The sequence below is a fragment of the Physella acuta genome, unplaced genomic scaffold (assembly GCF_028476545.2).
Source record: "Physella acuta isolate Inbredline_101_S28 unplaced genomic scaffold, ASM2847654v3 ptg000404l, whole genome shotgun sequence".
NCBI classification, from domain to species: Eukaryota; Metazoa; Mollusca; class Gastropoda; family Physidae; genus Physella; species Physella acuta.
The window spans coordinates 28,123-47,013 of record NW_026731923.1 but is presented as its reverse complement, the minus strand read 5'-3'; the positions used below and the strand labels follow the sequence as shown (position 1 = coordinate 47,013).

At 43.9% G+C, this 18,891-nt stretch overlaps 1 protein-coding gene and 1 pseudogene across 1 annotated transcript; both read right to left on the bottom strand.

Moving 5' to 3' along the window:
* Window positions 1-93: 93 nt before the first annotated feature.
* Window positions 94-1,081, bottom strand: LOC131942372 (uncharacterized). Its single transcript, XM_059302207.1, has 2 exons — window positions 974-1,081; window positions 94-411 (listed from the first exon to the last, which is right to left on the bottom strand). The coding sequence occupies exons 1-2, from the start codon at window positions 1,037-1,039 to the stop codon at window positions 94-96; spliced, it is 384 nt and encodes a 127-aa protein (XP_059158190.1). The 5' UTR covers window positions 1,040-1,081.
* A 4,086-nt stretch (window positions 1,082-5,167) lies between these two features.
* Window positions 5,168-18,793, bottom strand: LOC131942371 (complement C1q-like protein 2; annotated as a pseudogene).
* Window positions 18,794-18,891: the final 98 nt, after the last annotated feature.

Here is an 18,891-nt window from a genome sequence, read left to right as displayed (position 1 = left end):
ACAAGTGAGACAGTGTCAAGAGAGAGTCGAATGACTCAAATCTTAAGTCAACACAAATATTGGGACGCTATAGATTTAAATAGATTCAAGACATCAGGACAGGCAGTTAAAAAAACAACAGAAGACATAAAGACTCACGTCTGAAGTGCCAGAGTCAAGCATCTTGCTGGACTTGTCCGGCCACTGGACGTCCGCGTCATGGGCCTGAAACGGCCGGAAGTCCGGCTCCGGCCAGGTCAGCTGGTTGTCCTGGCTGTACTGGTCTTTGGGGCGGAACTCCTCGCCCCACCCCGCGTCATTACCCGATGACGACACCCGGAAATCTTTGCTCGCTTTGGCGTCCTGAACGTCTGTCGTCTGCCGGACGTCGGGAGTGTAACGACCCCACCAGACTTTTGTCTTATCTGCTGTCTGCGTGAGATCAAGACATTTACATTTTTAATAAAATATCTAAGCCGCCATGTGATATTCATTGTGATATCGAAGTATTCGCATCAGTCTTGTTATAGAATTATACATTGGAAAATATTACAATGAATTAGCCAACAAGAGAAGAATAAATCATCAGATAAAGATAGTGGCTTAGACAAAATTTCAACCAAGGGGGTTCTAGCCCCCAGCACCCCTCCTGCGCACGCCTCTAGATAGAGATAAAATTGATTTATAACTCATATCTACATGGCAAATTATTTGAATTAACTCTTCTCTTTTTTAACCGTGCGTGAATTACATGATTACGAGAGTTTAGTAAACCCAAATGAGTATTAAGTTTAACTCTAGGGGAAGTTAATTATCGCCCAGTGGTCGCAACCCTCACTTGGTCTCGCCCAGTTGTCTGTCGTTCGGTTGACCGCGAGCGAGGCACCTACACATCTACACATTTAAACCCCCCTCCCCCCACCTGTTGTTTTCTATGTAAATGTCTTTAACACTATAAGAAAATCTAAAGGAAAATAAAACGTTGAAAACTTACCACAACATCAGTAGTCAGCACGAATATGAATACAAAGAGTAACCAGTTGTCATTCTTCAGCCCCATTCAATTTATCAAAATTAAAAATTATTTTCCAAATAATTTTTTAAAAATATTTAAAATAATTCACAGATTCCAAATAAATTTTTATGAACAAGTTTAGAGTTTTTTTTATTTTATTTCCTTTGTAGTGACAGCATTTTTATACAGGAATATCGAACCGGAAGTCAAACGTGACCTGCCGGGCCTCGCTGTGAGCTGATATATATTAGTGCTGTGTCGACTCATTGTCTTGCTGTCTTCTGATTGGCCCGGAGATTGGGGACCCCTCACGTGACCTGTCGGGGTCTGAAAGGATTTAGACATGCGGTGGTCAAACACGGGGTAAGTTGTTTGTTTATGTACACAGAGGGGGAGAGCACTGTCGGAGAAAGTAAACACGTCGTCTGGTGTGTTTGTAGGTGTCGTCTGCTGGCTGGATTTCCATGTTAAGACGGGATGATCTGGCCAGGAAAACACAGCACGGCCCAGACCAAATCAGCTTTGGCTGTTGACAGTAGATGGCTCGTTTTTGACCTCAGATACACGCACACGGACACGCACAACCCCACGCACCCAGCCATACACGCACTCATACACACAGATGCCCATACGCACACACGCACATATGCACACACATACACTCAAGCACACATACAGATACGCATACATACATACAGAAACGTACTCACACACGCAAAGATTCACACAGATACACATAAACAATCATATGCAAACACAAACACCTACGCACACACACATACACACACACATACACACACATACACATACACGTATACAGAAACGCACGCACACACGCGCGCTTGACACACACGCACACACTCAGTCAAATACACATACACACATACCGAAACCCTCGCACACACGCATACAAACACTCGCGCGCGCACAAGCACCTACACACAGACTGATACAAATACAAGCTTACAGAACCGCACGCGTACACATACAGATGCACATATAAGCATACAGCAACTCACGCACACACGCATATAAAGACGCGTGCACAAATCCACACACAATACTTAGATACTCTGACTGTAATTAACTCATTTTTAGCCGACCCTGCGTATTTCTCGTGGAATCATCAAACCAAATGTCCGAGATCTCGTTGAATTCTCGCGTTTTGCTTTCTGTTTCCTTTAGAGAATTTCCCCGTGAATGTATACGGCACATCTCCAATCTCTAACCAAATCTCATTATAACTTACTTTTTTTCACATTTATGTGTTGCATTTCTTTCATAATATTAAGTGAAAATTCGAATTTCCAATTCTCTTTATGGGAGATAGTGTTTAATCTTTCAGGCATCTCTTCGTCGCTTAAAAGGCGTCCCTGTCTTGTCCCCCAAAGTGTGTATCGTTATATCTAGGACACCCCCCCTCCCATCACCCCTACTACTTTCAATATTTTATTGGTTTATTTCATAAATGAGTTACTTAGCTGAGATGATATGTAAGTGCATTGTGTAGAGAGTTACAAGATATTGTAGCAATTGGGCAGATTTAGAGTTCATATGTTTCTTGACCTCGGCATATGAAGGGATAGTGTCAACACTATGCAAAGCCGCCTTTACTTTCCGTAACGAGAGTAAGGTACCCATCAGAACTGGGTGGAGTCAGTCACATTCTACTGACTTGAACCCGGATTCGAACTCGAGACTTTCGCGTTAGCAATTTAGCACTCTACCGCTATGTGATCAATTGGTAGGGGGTGTAGCCTTTTCACTTCGATACATTTAAAAAGGAAATTACTTGCAAAGAATACTGGCGTTTGATTTGATCTTAGGACTCCACACTTCTCACGACAACACAACAATCAAAGAATAAATGATGAAATCCATCGTGAAACAAAGAACAATATTTAATTTGAACGAGGAATAAATCGACATAAACATTCGCTGCTTGAACACAAAAATAAACATACGATCGTTGTTAGGAGACAGCTATCAAACAAAAATGCCTGTTGCTAGGAAAATTTAATATAAAACAGACAATAAATATTTAGTAGTCCAGTTTTTCACATATATCTGTTTCTTTTTTTTTTTGGGTGGTCACTTTTAGGGTGTACACTTAGTTTGGATTGGAAGAGATGAAAACTAGTTGAAATAAACTTGAAAGCTTAAAAAAATTAGACATAGGCACCATTACATGCAGAGTTTCTTTCAGGCAACTCTTCAGGGGAGGGGAGGTGTGTTGCCCACAGAAGTCTACGGTACCACCCCCCCCCCCCCCCCCGGCAATCTCCTTGGAAAATTTACTCCGTTCCAGACGACAGTTTCAAATGCTTACCTCCCTTCTTCCCCCCCCCCCCCCCCCCCGCCGTCTTAGAAAAATATCTGAAACAAACACCGATTACATGATCTTGGATGCCAATCATTGATTCTTCCAGACGTTTTTTCTCCGGGAGGAGGGGGGGGGGGAGCGGACACTGGTAAAAGTATATATTTTCTATGTAAATTCTATTTCGTGGGGGGGGGGGGGGAAGGGGGGAACGACGACGACGGTAGACGTTTTTTCGTGTGGGGGGGGGGGGGGGGGAAGAGAGAAGAAACTGATGCCAATACACAAGGCATTACAAGAGATTCCGGTAAACGATGTAAGACCAAACGGAAGTCGATTTCGTGCCAAGACATCATAAGTTGGGTTAAAATATTGGAACTAGCTGTAGTAAATAAGATAATCAGGATTGATTATTGATATACAGGGATAGGAAAGTCATTGACAAATATCAATATTAGCAAAGTCAGTTTAATGTTACTTGATTAACTATTGATGACCCATTATTATTTATTTGTAAAAATTGAACTGGTATACGTGCATTGGGAGTGTCTTGGGAGTTTCATGTTTCGTTTTGTTTTACATCCTCACCGGTAAAATTAAATTGACCTTTGAACTTATTTCAACGAGAAAAGATAAACATAAAGACTGGATCCGTGGCGTGACGAAATTAAATGTCACCATAGAGTGGGCACACTTTCATCAACCTGAATTTTAAATTAGAGGTTACGGACTGCCGTGGCCAGTGTTTCTTCCAGACTTTTTTCTCCGGGGGGGCACTTGAAATCTTCGGGGGGGCGGTAAACTTTCTTCGGGGGGGCGGACACTGTTAAAAGTATATATTTTCTATATAAATTATATAAATTTCATTTCGTTCGGGGGGGCGGTAAAAATTTTTCGGGGGGGCAAAGCCCCCCCGAAGAGATGCCTGGAAGAAACTCTGGCCGTGGCGTAGGCAGGACTTGGTTGATGTTAAGGGGTGGTTGAGGGGGGGGGGGGGGATTTTGTTAAAGATTTTAAGAACGTAAAATTGTGGTTTATTGAAATTTAAAATTTTGAAGCCTGGAGCTTTGTAAGCAAAAAAGGTAATCAATCGGTAATCGATGTAACTTAATTTGAGATATATGTCATTTGTGGGGTCCAGGTTGGGGGCAGGGGGGTGTATTCTAACATTTGCCACCCCTGCTTATGCCACTGATGGAAAGCAGAGGCGTAGAGACCCCTCCCGGCGCCCGGGGGACACACTTTCAATTTAGCGTCCCCCCCCCCAATATTTGTTATGTTTATAATTCAAACTGCATCTAAAATGAGCTTTTAATTTTTTCCAACACATTTTGGCGCCCCTAGGGTCGGCGCCCGGGGACATATGTACCCCCCTCGCAACGCCATTGATGGAAATTTACCATGTTTACGCATCATCGTCCAGAGGCGTAGCGATAGGGAGGGGCAGGGTGTACATATGTCCCCGGGCGCCGACCTTAGGGGCGCCAAAATGGGTTGTAAAAACAAATTAAAATGTCATTTTAGCTGCATTTTTGCATTATAAATAGTTTGAGGGGGGGGGGGTGCAAATCAAAAGTTTGAGGGGGGGGGGAGGTGCAAATTGGAAATTTGCTCCGAAGGGGGCGCCAATTTGAAAGGTTTGTCCCCAGGCGCGGGAAGGGTCGCTAAGCCTCTGTCATCGTCCACTCCCTAATACAAATAATAAAAATAATAATAATAACGCCCTTGATTTAAAGCAAAGTAGTTGAACACATTTAGGATACATGTTTTATACAAGTCATTTAAATTTCTGTGATTGGTTTTTTTTTTTTCTCTGGCTAACTGTTGCCAGGGGCGGCGCCACGCTGGGCTTCATCCCATTCAGTCCCAGGTCGGCGCCCAGCCTGACCGCAGCCCGTCTGGTGCCAACGTTTACACCTCTGACGGTCTTAGAAGGGCGCCGGAGAAGGTGCTGTAATAGCCGTGCACGTGGTTCCCGCCTTGGTACAGCAGGCGGACCCAGACAGCGTCGCTACTGCGCAGGTCCACCACGGCGGCGTTACTTCCGCTTCCGTGCGCGTCGTGGGCGCCGGAGAGATCCGGGCAACTTCCTTGTCGTTGACGATGATGGCCGTCTCTACCTGAGATGTTTGGACACACAAAAAAGTAATTAAATTATAAATACAATTACAATTTTTATGCGATGTATTAATTGAAGTGAATATGGTAACAAAGGTAAAAAAAAATGAAGATTCCTGTTTAGACCCTAGCGATCCATTGGGCAGACGAAGTAGAGTTCAAATGATTCTTGACCTCGGCATCTTAGGCGTATTGTTTGGTAAGCACAATGCCCAGACACCTTTACTGTTACCAACTTAAGTCAGGTACACATTAGAGCTGAGTGGACTCAGGGACGCCCTAGTGTCATATTCCCGAATCCAAATCCGAACTCGAGACCTTCTGACTAGCAGCAAGGACGCTCTACCATTTGACCACGCCATCCCTCTATGGAACAATGTAAAGTTTCCCTTTCAAACCTGACGGTCTATGGGGCAAGTGAAGAAGAGTTCACCCGTTTCTGTAGCCTCGGCATATGAAAGGATAGTGTGGTCAGCACTATGCCCAGCCGCCTTTACTTTCCCTAAGGCGAGTTGGGTACCCATCAGAGCTGGGTGGATTCGGGATCGTCTACCAACTTGAACTCGATTTGAACTATGGCAACAAGCCAAACTAATAATTATAACAATAATAACATTTTAGTTTCACCATACCAGGCCTACAATACTCATTTTGACTATGGAAGAAGTAAAACTGCTTATTTTAAGATTTTCATAAATAGAAAATAATAATTATATTACCGCTACCCATCCTTATATCCACACATGTTATCAATTAATGTCTCTTTAAGCAAATTAAAATTTTTTAAAAATATATCACTAGTAAAAAAGAAGTTAAAAAATTTGAGTTTTTCCCAATTGTTTACTTTTATGCTTCAACGAATTACTTTAGAATTCAATCAGTTTCGATATTAAAGACTTACTTTAGTGCATCAAAGACACATTTAAGTGCTTCATTTCAATGACTTCATGACCATTCTTACGTCTTTCGTAGACTTACCTTAGTATTGTAACCCGACAGTATGGTGGCATGGAAGATGTAGGTCCTGAGGCAGGGGCGGTAAATCTGCCCGGTCTCTGGGTCGTACGAGTTGCCGTTGTTGGTGAGGATGGTGTCGAACACGACCGTGTCTAAAGGCTTGAGTTTCCCGGTTGTAGCTGAGTTTGGTGGAGAACGACACGGATGGTTTGCTGCTTGAAGCTTGTGCGTTTGGAGCTAAAGGAGAGAACAGTGATAAAACTGTAATGGAGACGATTATATCTTGTTATCTCCCTTGGCATGTGTCAGTGTCACGTGCAGTGTTTGTTCCAGACTTTTTTCTCCGGGGGGGGGGGGGGCACTTGATATTTGGGGGGGGGGCGCGGTCACATGATGCCTGGAAGAAACTCTGCTCACGAGATCAAATTTAAAAGCTGAACTTAGTGTTGGAAAAAAAGGCTAGCTATTTGACGTTTTGGGTTTTTTGTTAAGGGGAGAGAACAGTGGTAAAAACTTTGGTGGAGAATATTAAAGTTAGTTACTTCCCTTAGATTATCTCTTCTAGTTTTATTTTGTCTTATGTTTTTGTATCTTAGTGGAGAAAAGAACGTACGGCGGTGCAGTTGTAAGCTTGTGGGTAAGGGGCAAATACAAGGGTTATCCATTAGTCTAGTAGTTTAAACACTGTTACTTCCCTTAATAAATGGAAAGGGGAGGGGGGCTTCTAAAAATAAACCCACTAGGAAGTCTGCAAGAAAAGAACACCTTTTGAATAGATACTTCATTTAGATTTATTTATTGTCAATTTCTTTTCTAAAACAAAAGCGGATAAATCTATAAGCTTTAGACAATACGGTTCGGGCTAGGGGGTCCACAACCCCCCCCCCCCCCCTTCCTCCCCACCGTCACACATGGTCACAAAAAGCCAGACACCCTTACCATAAAAGGATATCACATCTTTTTAAAAAAAAATATTGACTAAAACGCGAAATAACGGCTAAAATTCAGTTTCTAACAATAATTTTAAAAAATACAAAAGTATGTCGTCACACTATCAGAACACCAACTCCCCCCCCCCACCCCCCCACCCCTCGTCACAAAATCACGAATTCTGCCCCCTCGGAGTGTGACGTAATTTATGGACGACTCCCTTAAGAAATAGAACTGACTTAAAGCAGACCAGATTCACAAAAAATAAACCAACAATAATTTTCAAAACGTGGCGATGGTGCAAGAAATAAAAGAGAAACAAAATAAACACACGATGAAGAAATAATCCAGTCCAGGTTTAAAGTCGACTCATCGTTCAGTGCACAACAGCAGGTGTTTTGACACGCTCGTGTTGTTCTAGTACGGTTTGTTCTGTGTTACTATAGGCGTGTAGCATTATCGCAGCATCTGTACCATGTAGCGGCTTCAACACAATGTTAGCTGGTGGGGTGGAGAGTATGAGAGGAGAGGGGGGGAATGGGGTGGAGAGTATGAGAGGGGAGGGGGGGGGAATGTTATTCCCTGATGACGTGGATTTTCCCAAAAAGAATTATTGAAATTGTTTTAAATGGAGGCCGTTAGTGCTGTGTGTGTGTGTGTGTGTGTGTGACTGTGTGTGTGGAGGGGGTGGGTGGGGGTGATATGAAATACATTCAGGCAGGTAGTGCATGCTTTCAGTTTCGAAAATAATATTTAGGGCTTTAAATCTAATTCTAAGTGTTTGCTAATATGGGTTAGGGGCCAGGAAACTACAAACTACGTCATGGTTTTTAATGTTGCCCTAGTGCTCCTGAGGTATGTCATACGTTATTCTGGATCACAACACCATCCAACATCCATCATACATGCATGTAGCACCATCACTCACACTTCATGCCGCATCATTCACACATTATGCCCCATCACTCACACATCATGCCCCATCACTCACACATCATGCGCATCACTCACACATCACACCCATCACTCACACATCACACCCATCACTCACACATCACACCCATCACTCACACATCATACCCCATCACTCACACATCATACATCATCACTCACACATCATACCCCATCTCTCACACATCATACATCATCATTCACACATTATACATCATCACTCACACATCACACCCATCACTCACACATCATGCACCATCACTCACACATCATGTCCATCTCTCACACATCATACATCACCACTCACACATCATGCGCATCACTCACACATCACACCCATCACTCACACATCACACCCATCACTCACACATCATACCCCATCACTCACACATCATACATCATCACTCACACATCATACCCCATCTCTCACACATCATACATCATCATTCACACATCATACATCATCACTCACACATCACACCCATCACTCACACATCATGCACCATCACTCACACATCATGGCCCCATCTCTCACACATCATACATCATCACTCACACATCATACCCCATCTCTCACACATCATACATCATCATTCACACATCATACATCATCACTCACACATCACACCCATCACTCACACATCATGCACCATCACTCACACATCATGCCCCATCTCTCACACATCATATATCATCACTCACACATCATACATCACTCACACATGCCCCATCAGTCACACATCATACCCCATCACTCACACATCATACCCCATCACTCACACATCATGCCCCATCACTCACACATCACACCCATCACTCACACATCACACCCATCACTCACACATCATACCCCATCACTCACACATGATACCCCATCACTCACACATCATGCCCCATCACTCACACATCATATCCCATCACTCACACATCATACCCCATCACTCACACATCATGCCCCATCACTTACACATCATGCCCCATCACTCACACATCATACCCCATCACTCACACATCATGCCCCATCACTCACACATCATGCCCCATCACTCACACATCATACCCCATCTCTCACACATCATACATCATCATTCACACATTATACATCATCACTCACACATCACACCCATCACTCACACATCATGCCCCATCACTCACACATCATGCCCCATCACTCACACATCATGCCCCATCACTCACACATCATGCCCCATCACTCACACATCATGCCCCATCACTCACACATCATGCCCCATCACTCACACATCATGCCCCATCACTCACACATCATGCCCCATCACTCACACATCATGTCCCCCCTCCTTTCCACTCACCCATTGCAAATAACACCTCTGTAACGACAGTCCCTACCCTAAAATATCCTCTTATTACAACTTACACACCTAGTAATACTGTCACAAATAGTATAGACTAACATACACACGCACTAAGCCAGCCGGCAACTACCACATACAACCATCATACAAACCAACATACAAAAACACTGGTCCACAACGCCTTCAAAATCACCCAACACATAATCCAAATAGTTCACTCGACTCATAAAAAACTAATGTATTCATACACACTAACCATCGCACTACCATCTAGCACATTTACCCTCCAACCATCCCGTCAAAAATATTATTCCCCACACACTCGAATCCCCTTACACACATTCACATAGTCACACACACATTGAAGAACACACACACACACACTCATATAGTCACACACACATTGAAGAAAGATCTAATGCTATCGTCTCCGTCTCTGGAGGCTTTCATCTAATTTGTTGCTGCTAGCCCATTGTCTGCGGCTGTAAGTGAGAAAACACGTTCAGGTGCGGGGGGGGGGGGGGGGGGGGGGGGGGGAGGGGGGAGTGGCCCCCGGGGGGGGGGGTTACACACATGGAGAGTCAATGGGAATATTTGAGACAGACCGACAGATGGAGAGATAAACGGACGAACAGACAGACAGGACGGACGGACAAAAAGATAGACAGAAAGAAAGACAGTCAGAAAGACGGAAAGACAAACATATTGACAGACAAACATGTAGATCAAATAAACAGAAAAAAAAACAGATGTGCACATCGTTCATGAGGAAGATGACATACAAACAAACAAATAGTTAGACAGACATTCAGACAAACAGAGAGAGCTAATGATTGTGCTGGGGCTGTGATTATTAGAGACAAGGCAGATAGGTATAGGAGGAAATAAACCGGGAGTGATCTCCCCTAAACTTTCTCGCATATTCTTATATAACTTGGAATGTAGACATGATTTTTAATTATTTAAATTTTTAAAAATAGAATAGAATCTCATAGAAAAAAGAATTGCGCACCAATCGAACGCCAAAACAAAATGTGCATAATATTGCGCAATATTATTAGTACTTTATAAATTTACATGTGTTTTTTTTTTTTTTGAGAAATCGGAAATAGCGTAAATTAGTACTTCCGGTCAACGGAAATTACTCAAAATTTGACAGAAGGTAGAGAACAAGTTAATTAAAAAAGTCTAGTGACATTTGTGCGCAATTTCCTTATGTTATCTAAAAATAGCTCTGACGTATAATGTTGGGGTGCGTTCAAGCTAGAAGAACAATCGGTTTGTAGGTGTTTATGTAATTTTAAAATTTGTGACCGAACGAGAGAATATTTTTGAAAACTTTCTTCGGCAATATTGTTCTAAATTATGACAGGAATCGATTGGTACATGTTTCAAGTCGCTAAGTGGTCTGGTTGCCGAGATATGGGCCAAAAACTGAATTTTTTCGAGGTTTTTTGGCTTTTCCGGGAAATACATGAAAGAAACCCGGAATTTTTATGGCCTATGCTCATACTCGTAACTTGCTTAACATAATTGCTTTTGGAACTATTCATCGATATTGCTTCGTTGAGGAGGAGATACGACTTAAAGCCCGGACACACATTCATCCATCCATCCATCCATTCCCAGAAATGACGAGTTAATAAACGCAATTCTCCAGAATGGAAATTGCGCTAATTAGATCTTTTACTTACATGTGAAATTTCATTTATCGATCTGAAATAGTACTCAAGTTATAGGCTTTTGAAAAATTCAAAGTAGAAAAAGTTCCACTTCCGGTTATCGGAAATCGCTGAAAAGTTATACGGATCTACGATTTTGATAAAATACTTATATATGAAATTTCATCAACCTAGCTGTAACGGTACTCAAGTTATAGTGTTTACACACAGACACACAGACATACGGACAAGATTGCAAAATTATGTTTTCCGTATCAGTGAGGTGTAAAACGTCGAGATTTATAAAAATCTCGATTGTTTTTTTTTTTTTTTTTTTGCACGATTACAAGACTTTCTCTAAACTTCGTACATACGAGAAAGTAAAAAGACTAGAAATGGAGGAGAAAGAGACAAACTCCCGCACAAAAACACAAAGAGTGTTGAAGAAACTCCTCCTCCCGTAGGTTAATTCAGTCAGAACTAGGACTAAAAGTGTAATCCAAATTTTTCATGCAAAGAAACTAAACTTTGGCATATTCGATGTATTAGTCCACTTAATTAATAATTAACACTTCAATCTATTCTATGTAGCAGTTATTTTCAAAAGATTAAAAACGGAATGATAACATCAAAAACTAGAAATAACAACCGTCGTGTTATCATGCAACGGATCAAAACTACCCAGTTATTCCCTTCCCCCTTTCTATGAAGGTTAATTATTTAAATTGCATGTTAATTCTAGACCAGTGAACACAAAATACATTTGTAATTATACAGCAAGTGCATAATTGCCAATTAAAGATGAAAATTGCATGCACCTTAAATAAAATTACTAAGCCAGGCATGCGTAATAACAGACCGAGAAGACGACTTAAAATGCGATTTAATAATAAAAGATTTGCATTTGAAGGTGCGCGAACGTCCAGGAGTGGTATTTTTCCGAAAAAACAAAATGTTTACTTTGATAGAGAACATTCCATATTATAATAATTGCTCTTGTGTTGTTGTTGTAAAGTACTTTTTGTCATTCTTTCACAACTGGTTTGATCAGCATTTTTTATTGAAATTTTAAACACAGTCGTCTAGACAACTCTACCCCCCCCCCCACCCCCACCCTTCATCATCTACTTAAGTATACACGTCTGCAGTATAGTAGGGGGTCGGTAAGTTTGGGCTAATTGGTAGGAGCAGGGGCGTAGCGAATGGGGGGGCGGGGGTGCGGATCGCACCGGGTGACACCATTTAGGGGGGTGACACCAAGGCAAAAAATAGCAAAATATATAGAGAAAAACTTGAGGGGGGTGCAAATCGAAAGTTTGAGGGGGGTGCAAATCGAAAACTTGAGAGGGGGGGGTGCAAATCGAAAGTTTGAGGGGGGGTGCAAATCGAAAACTTGAAAGTTTGTCCCCGGGAAGGGTCGCAACGCCTCTGGGGGGGTGACACCATTAAGTGCCGCACCGGGTGACACCCGACCTCGCTACGCCACTGGGTAGGAGGGAAGGGCGCACTAATTGGTTATGACAAAAAAAGACATGAACGCTTGTGGAAGTAGATTTCGTTGAATGGAAGCAGTGGATGTTGTAGTTCTGACCCTAACCTGAATCAATCCTGATCCTAGCCTTGACCTTTGCCCTAATACTTGACCCCCAACATCTCGATACGATACTAAATGAACCGTAGATTCGATATCGTCACTCTGTCGTCATTGTTAGAGTGGCCTCCACCAGAGGCGTAGCCACCCTTCCCGGCGCCCGGGGACAGGCTTTCAATTTGGCGCCCCCCCCCTCGGGAGCAAATTTTCAATTTGCATCCCCCCCCCCCGTCAAACTTTCGATTTGCACCCCCCTCAAACTTTCGATTTGCAACCCCCCCCCCCTCAACTTTTCGATTTGCACCCCCCCTCCCTCAAACTGCAAAAATACAGCTAAAATGATATTTTGGCGCCCCCCTAAGGTCGGCGCTCGGAGACATATGTCCCCCCTGCCCACCACCCACCACCACCCCTACCCCCATCATACACTACTTATTTTGTCCATAAATTTTTACATTATTTTTATGAAAACCAATTTGTGCTGGTACCAGTATAACGGCCATAGCGGCAATTGGCCGTACAGTCCATAGCGATCAAATGCCCCCCCCCCCCCCCCCCTCTACACACATCTGCTCCCCATGAGAAACACTTTAACTTTACTGTGTTAATTATCTCCCTGCTGAGTTGTGTACTTTTATTCGGTTCATCTCCCCTGTTGCCCACTTATCCCGCGCGCGACAGTCACTTCCTACCTCCGCGAGCTGAAGAAGGGGATACAGCTATTTTTAGGTTGCTCCCCAGACCCCACCCCACTCTAAGCTAGAGTACATTGGGGGTTCAAATTAGGGTTAGAATTATGGTAGAAATCGCATCAAAGGTTTTTATGGTTAAATGCGAATTAGCATGTATAGAACAAGCTCTACAAAAGTGGATTGTAATTAAAATCTTTTACCAAAGACACATGGCACAGATGAGGTAAAGTTGATATCAATGACCTCGGCGTATGAAGGGATAGCGTGGTCAGTACTGTGCTCAGCCGGCTTGGTTTCCCAAATTTGATTATGTTACCCATCAGAGCTGGGTGGACTCAAGGACATCTTACAGCCTCAAATCCGAGATTCGAACTCGAGACTTTCAGGTCACTAGTCGTAAGATCTACTTCCCGACCACGCCGTCCCATACAAAATGGGGTCAGGTGCGACTAATCCAGAAGGTTTCCATAAAAGAAGCCTGACGTTTTCCCGAAAGGAAAGGCGACAAATGCCCGAAAGCCACTTGCTCGAAGGCAGTTTTGCCCGAAAAAATGTTTATCTTATACATTACCAAGTAGATTTTTTTAAATATGCGCGTCTGTCGCATTCGGGCAAGTGTTCATTCGGGCAAACAGCCTTCAGACAAACGGCTTTCGGGCAAAAGGCTTTCGGAGAAACGGCCTTCGGACAAGTGTCTTTAGGGAATTAGTAGTAGACTAAAGACTAAAAGAAAACACCATCTGGAGGTTTAGGTGTGTCTATGACGTGTGTGTAGCGGGTAAAGTGGGGGGGGGGGGCTATAATGTAACACATCGTGTGCATAGTTTTGTAAAACTGCGGGACATCGTTTGTGGACAGTCCAGTGGTTCTCAAAATGGGTTCGATCTCAGTAGTTCGGCGGAGGTCAAGGCACACACACACACACCCGACTCACGATCTGATTTTGTCAGAGCGGTCGAAGGAACTATTAAGGTTTTTGGTGAATGCGCTTATAAAACTAGTGGGGTTCGGTACCCCCATAAAGGTTGAGAGGTTTCGGTGAATGCGCTTATAAAACTAGTGGGGTTCGGTACATCCAAACAAGTTGAGGGCCACTGCTCTAGAGTGTAGGTGTTCGTATGGGTTGTTTTATTACAAAAGAGTTGATGCTATCAGGCCTAGGTTGAGTTGTGATGTTATCAGATGATGTAATGACGTCACAAGGACAAGATGGCGTGGACGCGTGTCAAGACAAGGGAGACAAGCACAGGGTCAACTCACCCACGATGACGCGACCGGTGTTGTTGCTGATCATGGCCCGCAGCTCGGTCAGTTCTGTGACGTAGGTGTCCAGGGCGGCCCGCAGTGCCACTCGTTGGTTGACCTGGGGAGAGAGGTGACGATAGTGACGTCATACAGTGGTGGTGGGGGGTGGGAGAAAGGTGACGATATTTACATCATACAGTGGTGTAATGGTGGGGGGGGGGGGGGTAGTGACGATAGTGACGTCATACAGGGGTGGGGAGGGGGGGGGAAGGGGACGATAGTGAAGTCATACAGTGGGTTGCGGGGGGGGGGGGGGGGTGAAGATAATGACGTCATACAGTTGGGGGGTGGGGGGACATGATGTTTTACATTTGTCAAGCAAAGTGAAGTGGTGTAGGGAAGTAATGTAACTTCATATAGTATGGGAATGCGGGGGGGGGGGGGGGGGGAAAGAAAACTTGGCGTCATAAAGTGGGCGGAGGGGATGACGCCGTATAGTGAGAAAGAGGAGAAACGTGACGCAAATGACACAGAATGTATATACAAACTATATACTTTAACCAGTGTCCGCTCCTCCCCCCCCCCCCTTATGGAGACTTAAGTTCACTACCAGAAAGTTTGAACGCCCCCCCCCCCTTCTTCCCCGGAGAGAAATGTAGAAATGTCTGAAAGAAACTCTTATCTTCCACTGTCCATATAAACAAAACACAGGTAACTTCTCAGCTTATTGACCCTGTTGAGCGGGGGCGCGGGGGTTGTGATCAGTGTTTCTTCCAGACTTTTTTTCTCCGGGGGGTGGGGCACTTGAAATTTTCGGGGGGGGGGGGGGGGGACGGTCAACATTTTTCCGGGGGGTGGGGGCGGACACCAGTGAAAGTGTATGTTTACTATATAAAATCCATCTCGTTCAGGGGGGGGGGGGGCGGTAGACTTTCTTCGGGAGGGCTCCACCTGGCGGTCCACGAGGTAGACGAAGTAGAGTTAACCTGTTTCTTTGGCCTCGGCAAAGTCAGAAAATTGCAAAGCCGCTTTTATTTTCCCGTAATTTGAGTCGGGTATCCGGACTTGAGACTTTCGGGTTAGCAATCGTGCGCTCTACCGTCCGGCCACGCCATCTCTTAACTTGACGATGTACTGAACTGACCAAACGTGCGGGTTAACCATTCGACTAGAACGTACGGTTTAAGATTAAATTTAAGTTTTAGACTGCGGATCGGGTTTTGGTTTAGTATCTGGAAATGACTTTGATGCTAGCGTTACCAACTATCAATGTAAATGTTTTTATATGGTACGTCTAACCCAAAGATAGAAGGTCTGGAATTCTTATTGTTGTCATAAGAAAAAACTACCACAAGAACACAATATGCTCTGAGTGTATTTGCATTAGGCGATTGACAGCTTTGAAGATTTATTCCCACTTCATATAACAACGACATTCCCCCCTCCACTCCACTCCATCACCACTCCACTCCCCCTGAAAGTCGGCGTGTCTGTGCAATCAATACCTCGAGTACCAGGAGGTCATATTCAGCAAACAGCAATTAACATAACACATAAAACACGGACCCCATCATGGCCTGGCCGCTTGGCACGATTCGCGCGGTGCCATTCATCTCTAGAACCGTGAGAAGCCGGGGTTGCCTCCCTTTAGTCCTAGAAGGGATTAGCGAAACTAAAAACAAAAAAAAAACAAAAAAACATACAAAAATACCGCTTAAAAATGGAATGGAAAATATTAATGGAGTAGGGTATCTCTACTTAGTTCAGTCGCAACAATTTTACTAGAATTTACGGTAAAGGTATGGGACTACATACAACACTGACTAGCAATGTTATGCCAGGTACCCAAAAGGGCTGAGTAGACTCAGCGACGTCCTCAAGACCCACACCATGGACTGTCAAGGATTTGAACTCGCCTCCTCCACTCAGGTTTCTTGAGCTCAGGAACATGGTCTTTCTAATCGAACACCGATGATTGGCTTCATCGATAAATGGCGGTGTTCGGCTGTTGGTGTTGATGAACTAATTGAGTTATGGGTTGGCGCTGTGGTCAGCTTTGTCTTTATGGTCAGGGCTGGTATTAGAGATATGATTCGTGCTGGTGTTGATATATTCAATGACCCATTCCGTCACCCGGGGGGAACTATCAGTATTGTACCTCCCCCCGCTCCAAAATTTACATACAGTTATTCACGTTGAGGAAAAAGTACCTCCCCCGATTCGGAAAGTTTGGGGAGTTTTTTTTTACCTGTCTTTGTCTCTTAACGGTTTTTATTTTGAGGTCACGCGATTGATGTAGAATAACACCTAAGTAAGTTGGGAAAGCTCAACCGCATTCTTTATTTTTAGCTTCGTGTATTATTCAGACATGCAGCTCAGATTGAGCTTTGTTTTTCTATCACGTTTGACGCCCCAATAGGGTCGGCGCCCCAATAGGGTCCGCGCCAGCTTCACCCACCCCCTCGCCTAGCCTCGCCTCTGAATATATCGCTAACATTATTTTTTTTTAAAATTTACCTCATACATCCCCACATATTGGTACAATCCTCATAACATACAAGTCCGATAACTCTGCGAGCATGTAAAGATAACTCCATTGTAAAGCTCCCAACTACCGACCAACCAAGTGCTCAGTGGGCTCATCTGGTAATGGGTAAACTTACTAATAAAGACCTTTGGTTTTAATACTAAGTACAGTATTATTTAATTGTATCTCCTTTACTGATAACTCAATGCTTTGCGGAAATTTTTGTCTCTTAAAAATCTGATTTTAAACACCATTTTTTTAAATTAAAAAAATATATATATAGATTTAGGATTCCACTTTAATTTTTCACTGGGTCCACCTCGCAAAGTGACTTCTATTTAAACTACTCTACTGTAATCCACGACAAACATTAAACATACATACAAAAAAAAAATCTACCAATTCCGAAATCAAGGGTGTTGTACCCAGGGTCAAGGCTGACTGGTTTTTGAGGGGTTAACGGTTAAGGACGTCGGTGGTTTTGCCGGATGAAAGCACAATCAATCAATAGTTCATCAGTAGCGACGCATTGGCCATTGGCCATTTAATTCCGTAGCATCCACGAGAGTGGCTTTATTATTAGTTCACCATTTGGTTAAAACCACATTTTTACATCAAGTCCGTTTCAAAATCCCACCCTCTTTCTACGAACATCCAAGGATTCCCTCAACTTCCGATCACAAAAAAATCCGTTAATGGATCGACCCCCCCCCCCCCCCGCCCTCCCTCTAACCCTACCCCCCAATCTCATGATTGTACTCTTGTACTCACCTTCTCACGTAGATCCCTCTTTACGGCCACCAGCTCACGAGTGCACCCCCCTACCCCTACCCCCCTAGCCCTAGCCCAACCCCCCCCCCCCCCACTCTCATGATGTACTCACCTCTTCACGTAGATCCCTCATGTAGATCCGCCAGTTTATGCGTGCACCCACCCCCTCCCCTAGCCCTACCCCCCCCCCCCCCAACCCACTCTCATGATGTACTCACCTCCTCACGTAGATCCCTCTTTACGGCTGCCAGCTCACGCGTGCACGAGCAGTTCACGTGCCCGGCCATCCACATGTTGCTCGGCTCGTCACGGCTGGAGTTGTCCTCCTCGCTGACGTCCGCCGCCATCCGGCTCAGCTTCTCCGGCCTCTCTCTGGGCGCGATCTTCTGCGCCGTCAGACTTTGGCACAGCACGCAACACACCATCAGCGCAACACGAACATATCTCGTTGTCATTTTTATCCTTTTAATCAACTTAATTAACCTCGGAATTTATTTGACCTTGCAATTTAATCCAAGAATTTAAATATTAAAAATTCAATTTTCAAAAACTATGTAAAAAAAAGCGTCCTGTCTTTTTGTTCGTCTCCAAAGGATGTGAAAATATGTGACTTTTCTTGTGGTCTGTCTCAAATCAACGTACGTGGTGCTAGCGTCTTGGCGTGCTGCTAGGAATGAAGTTCTCTAACTCGGCGAACAATGACTCCGGTCGAACTATCTGGAAGGACGCCGTCTAACAACAACGCACGGCCTAAACAAACGAAACCTCGTTTGTGTTGACGTTGTTTTAGGGGTCTTCTG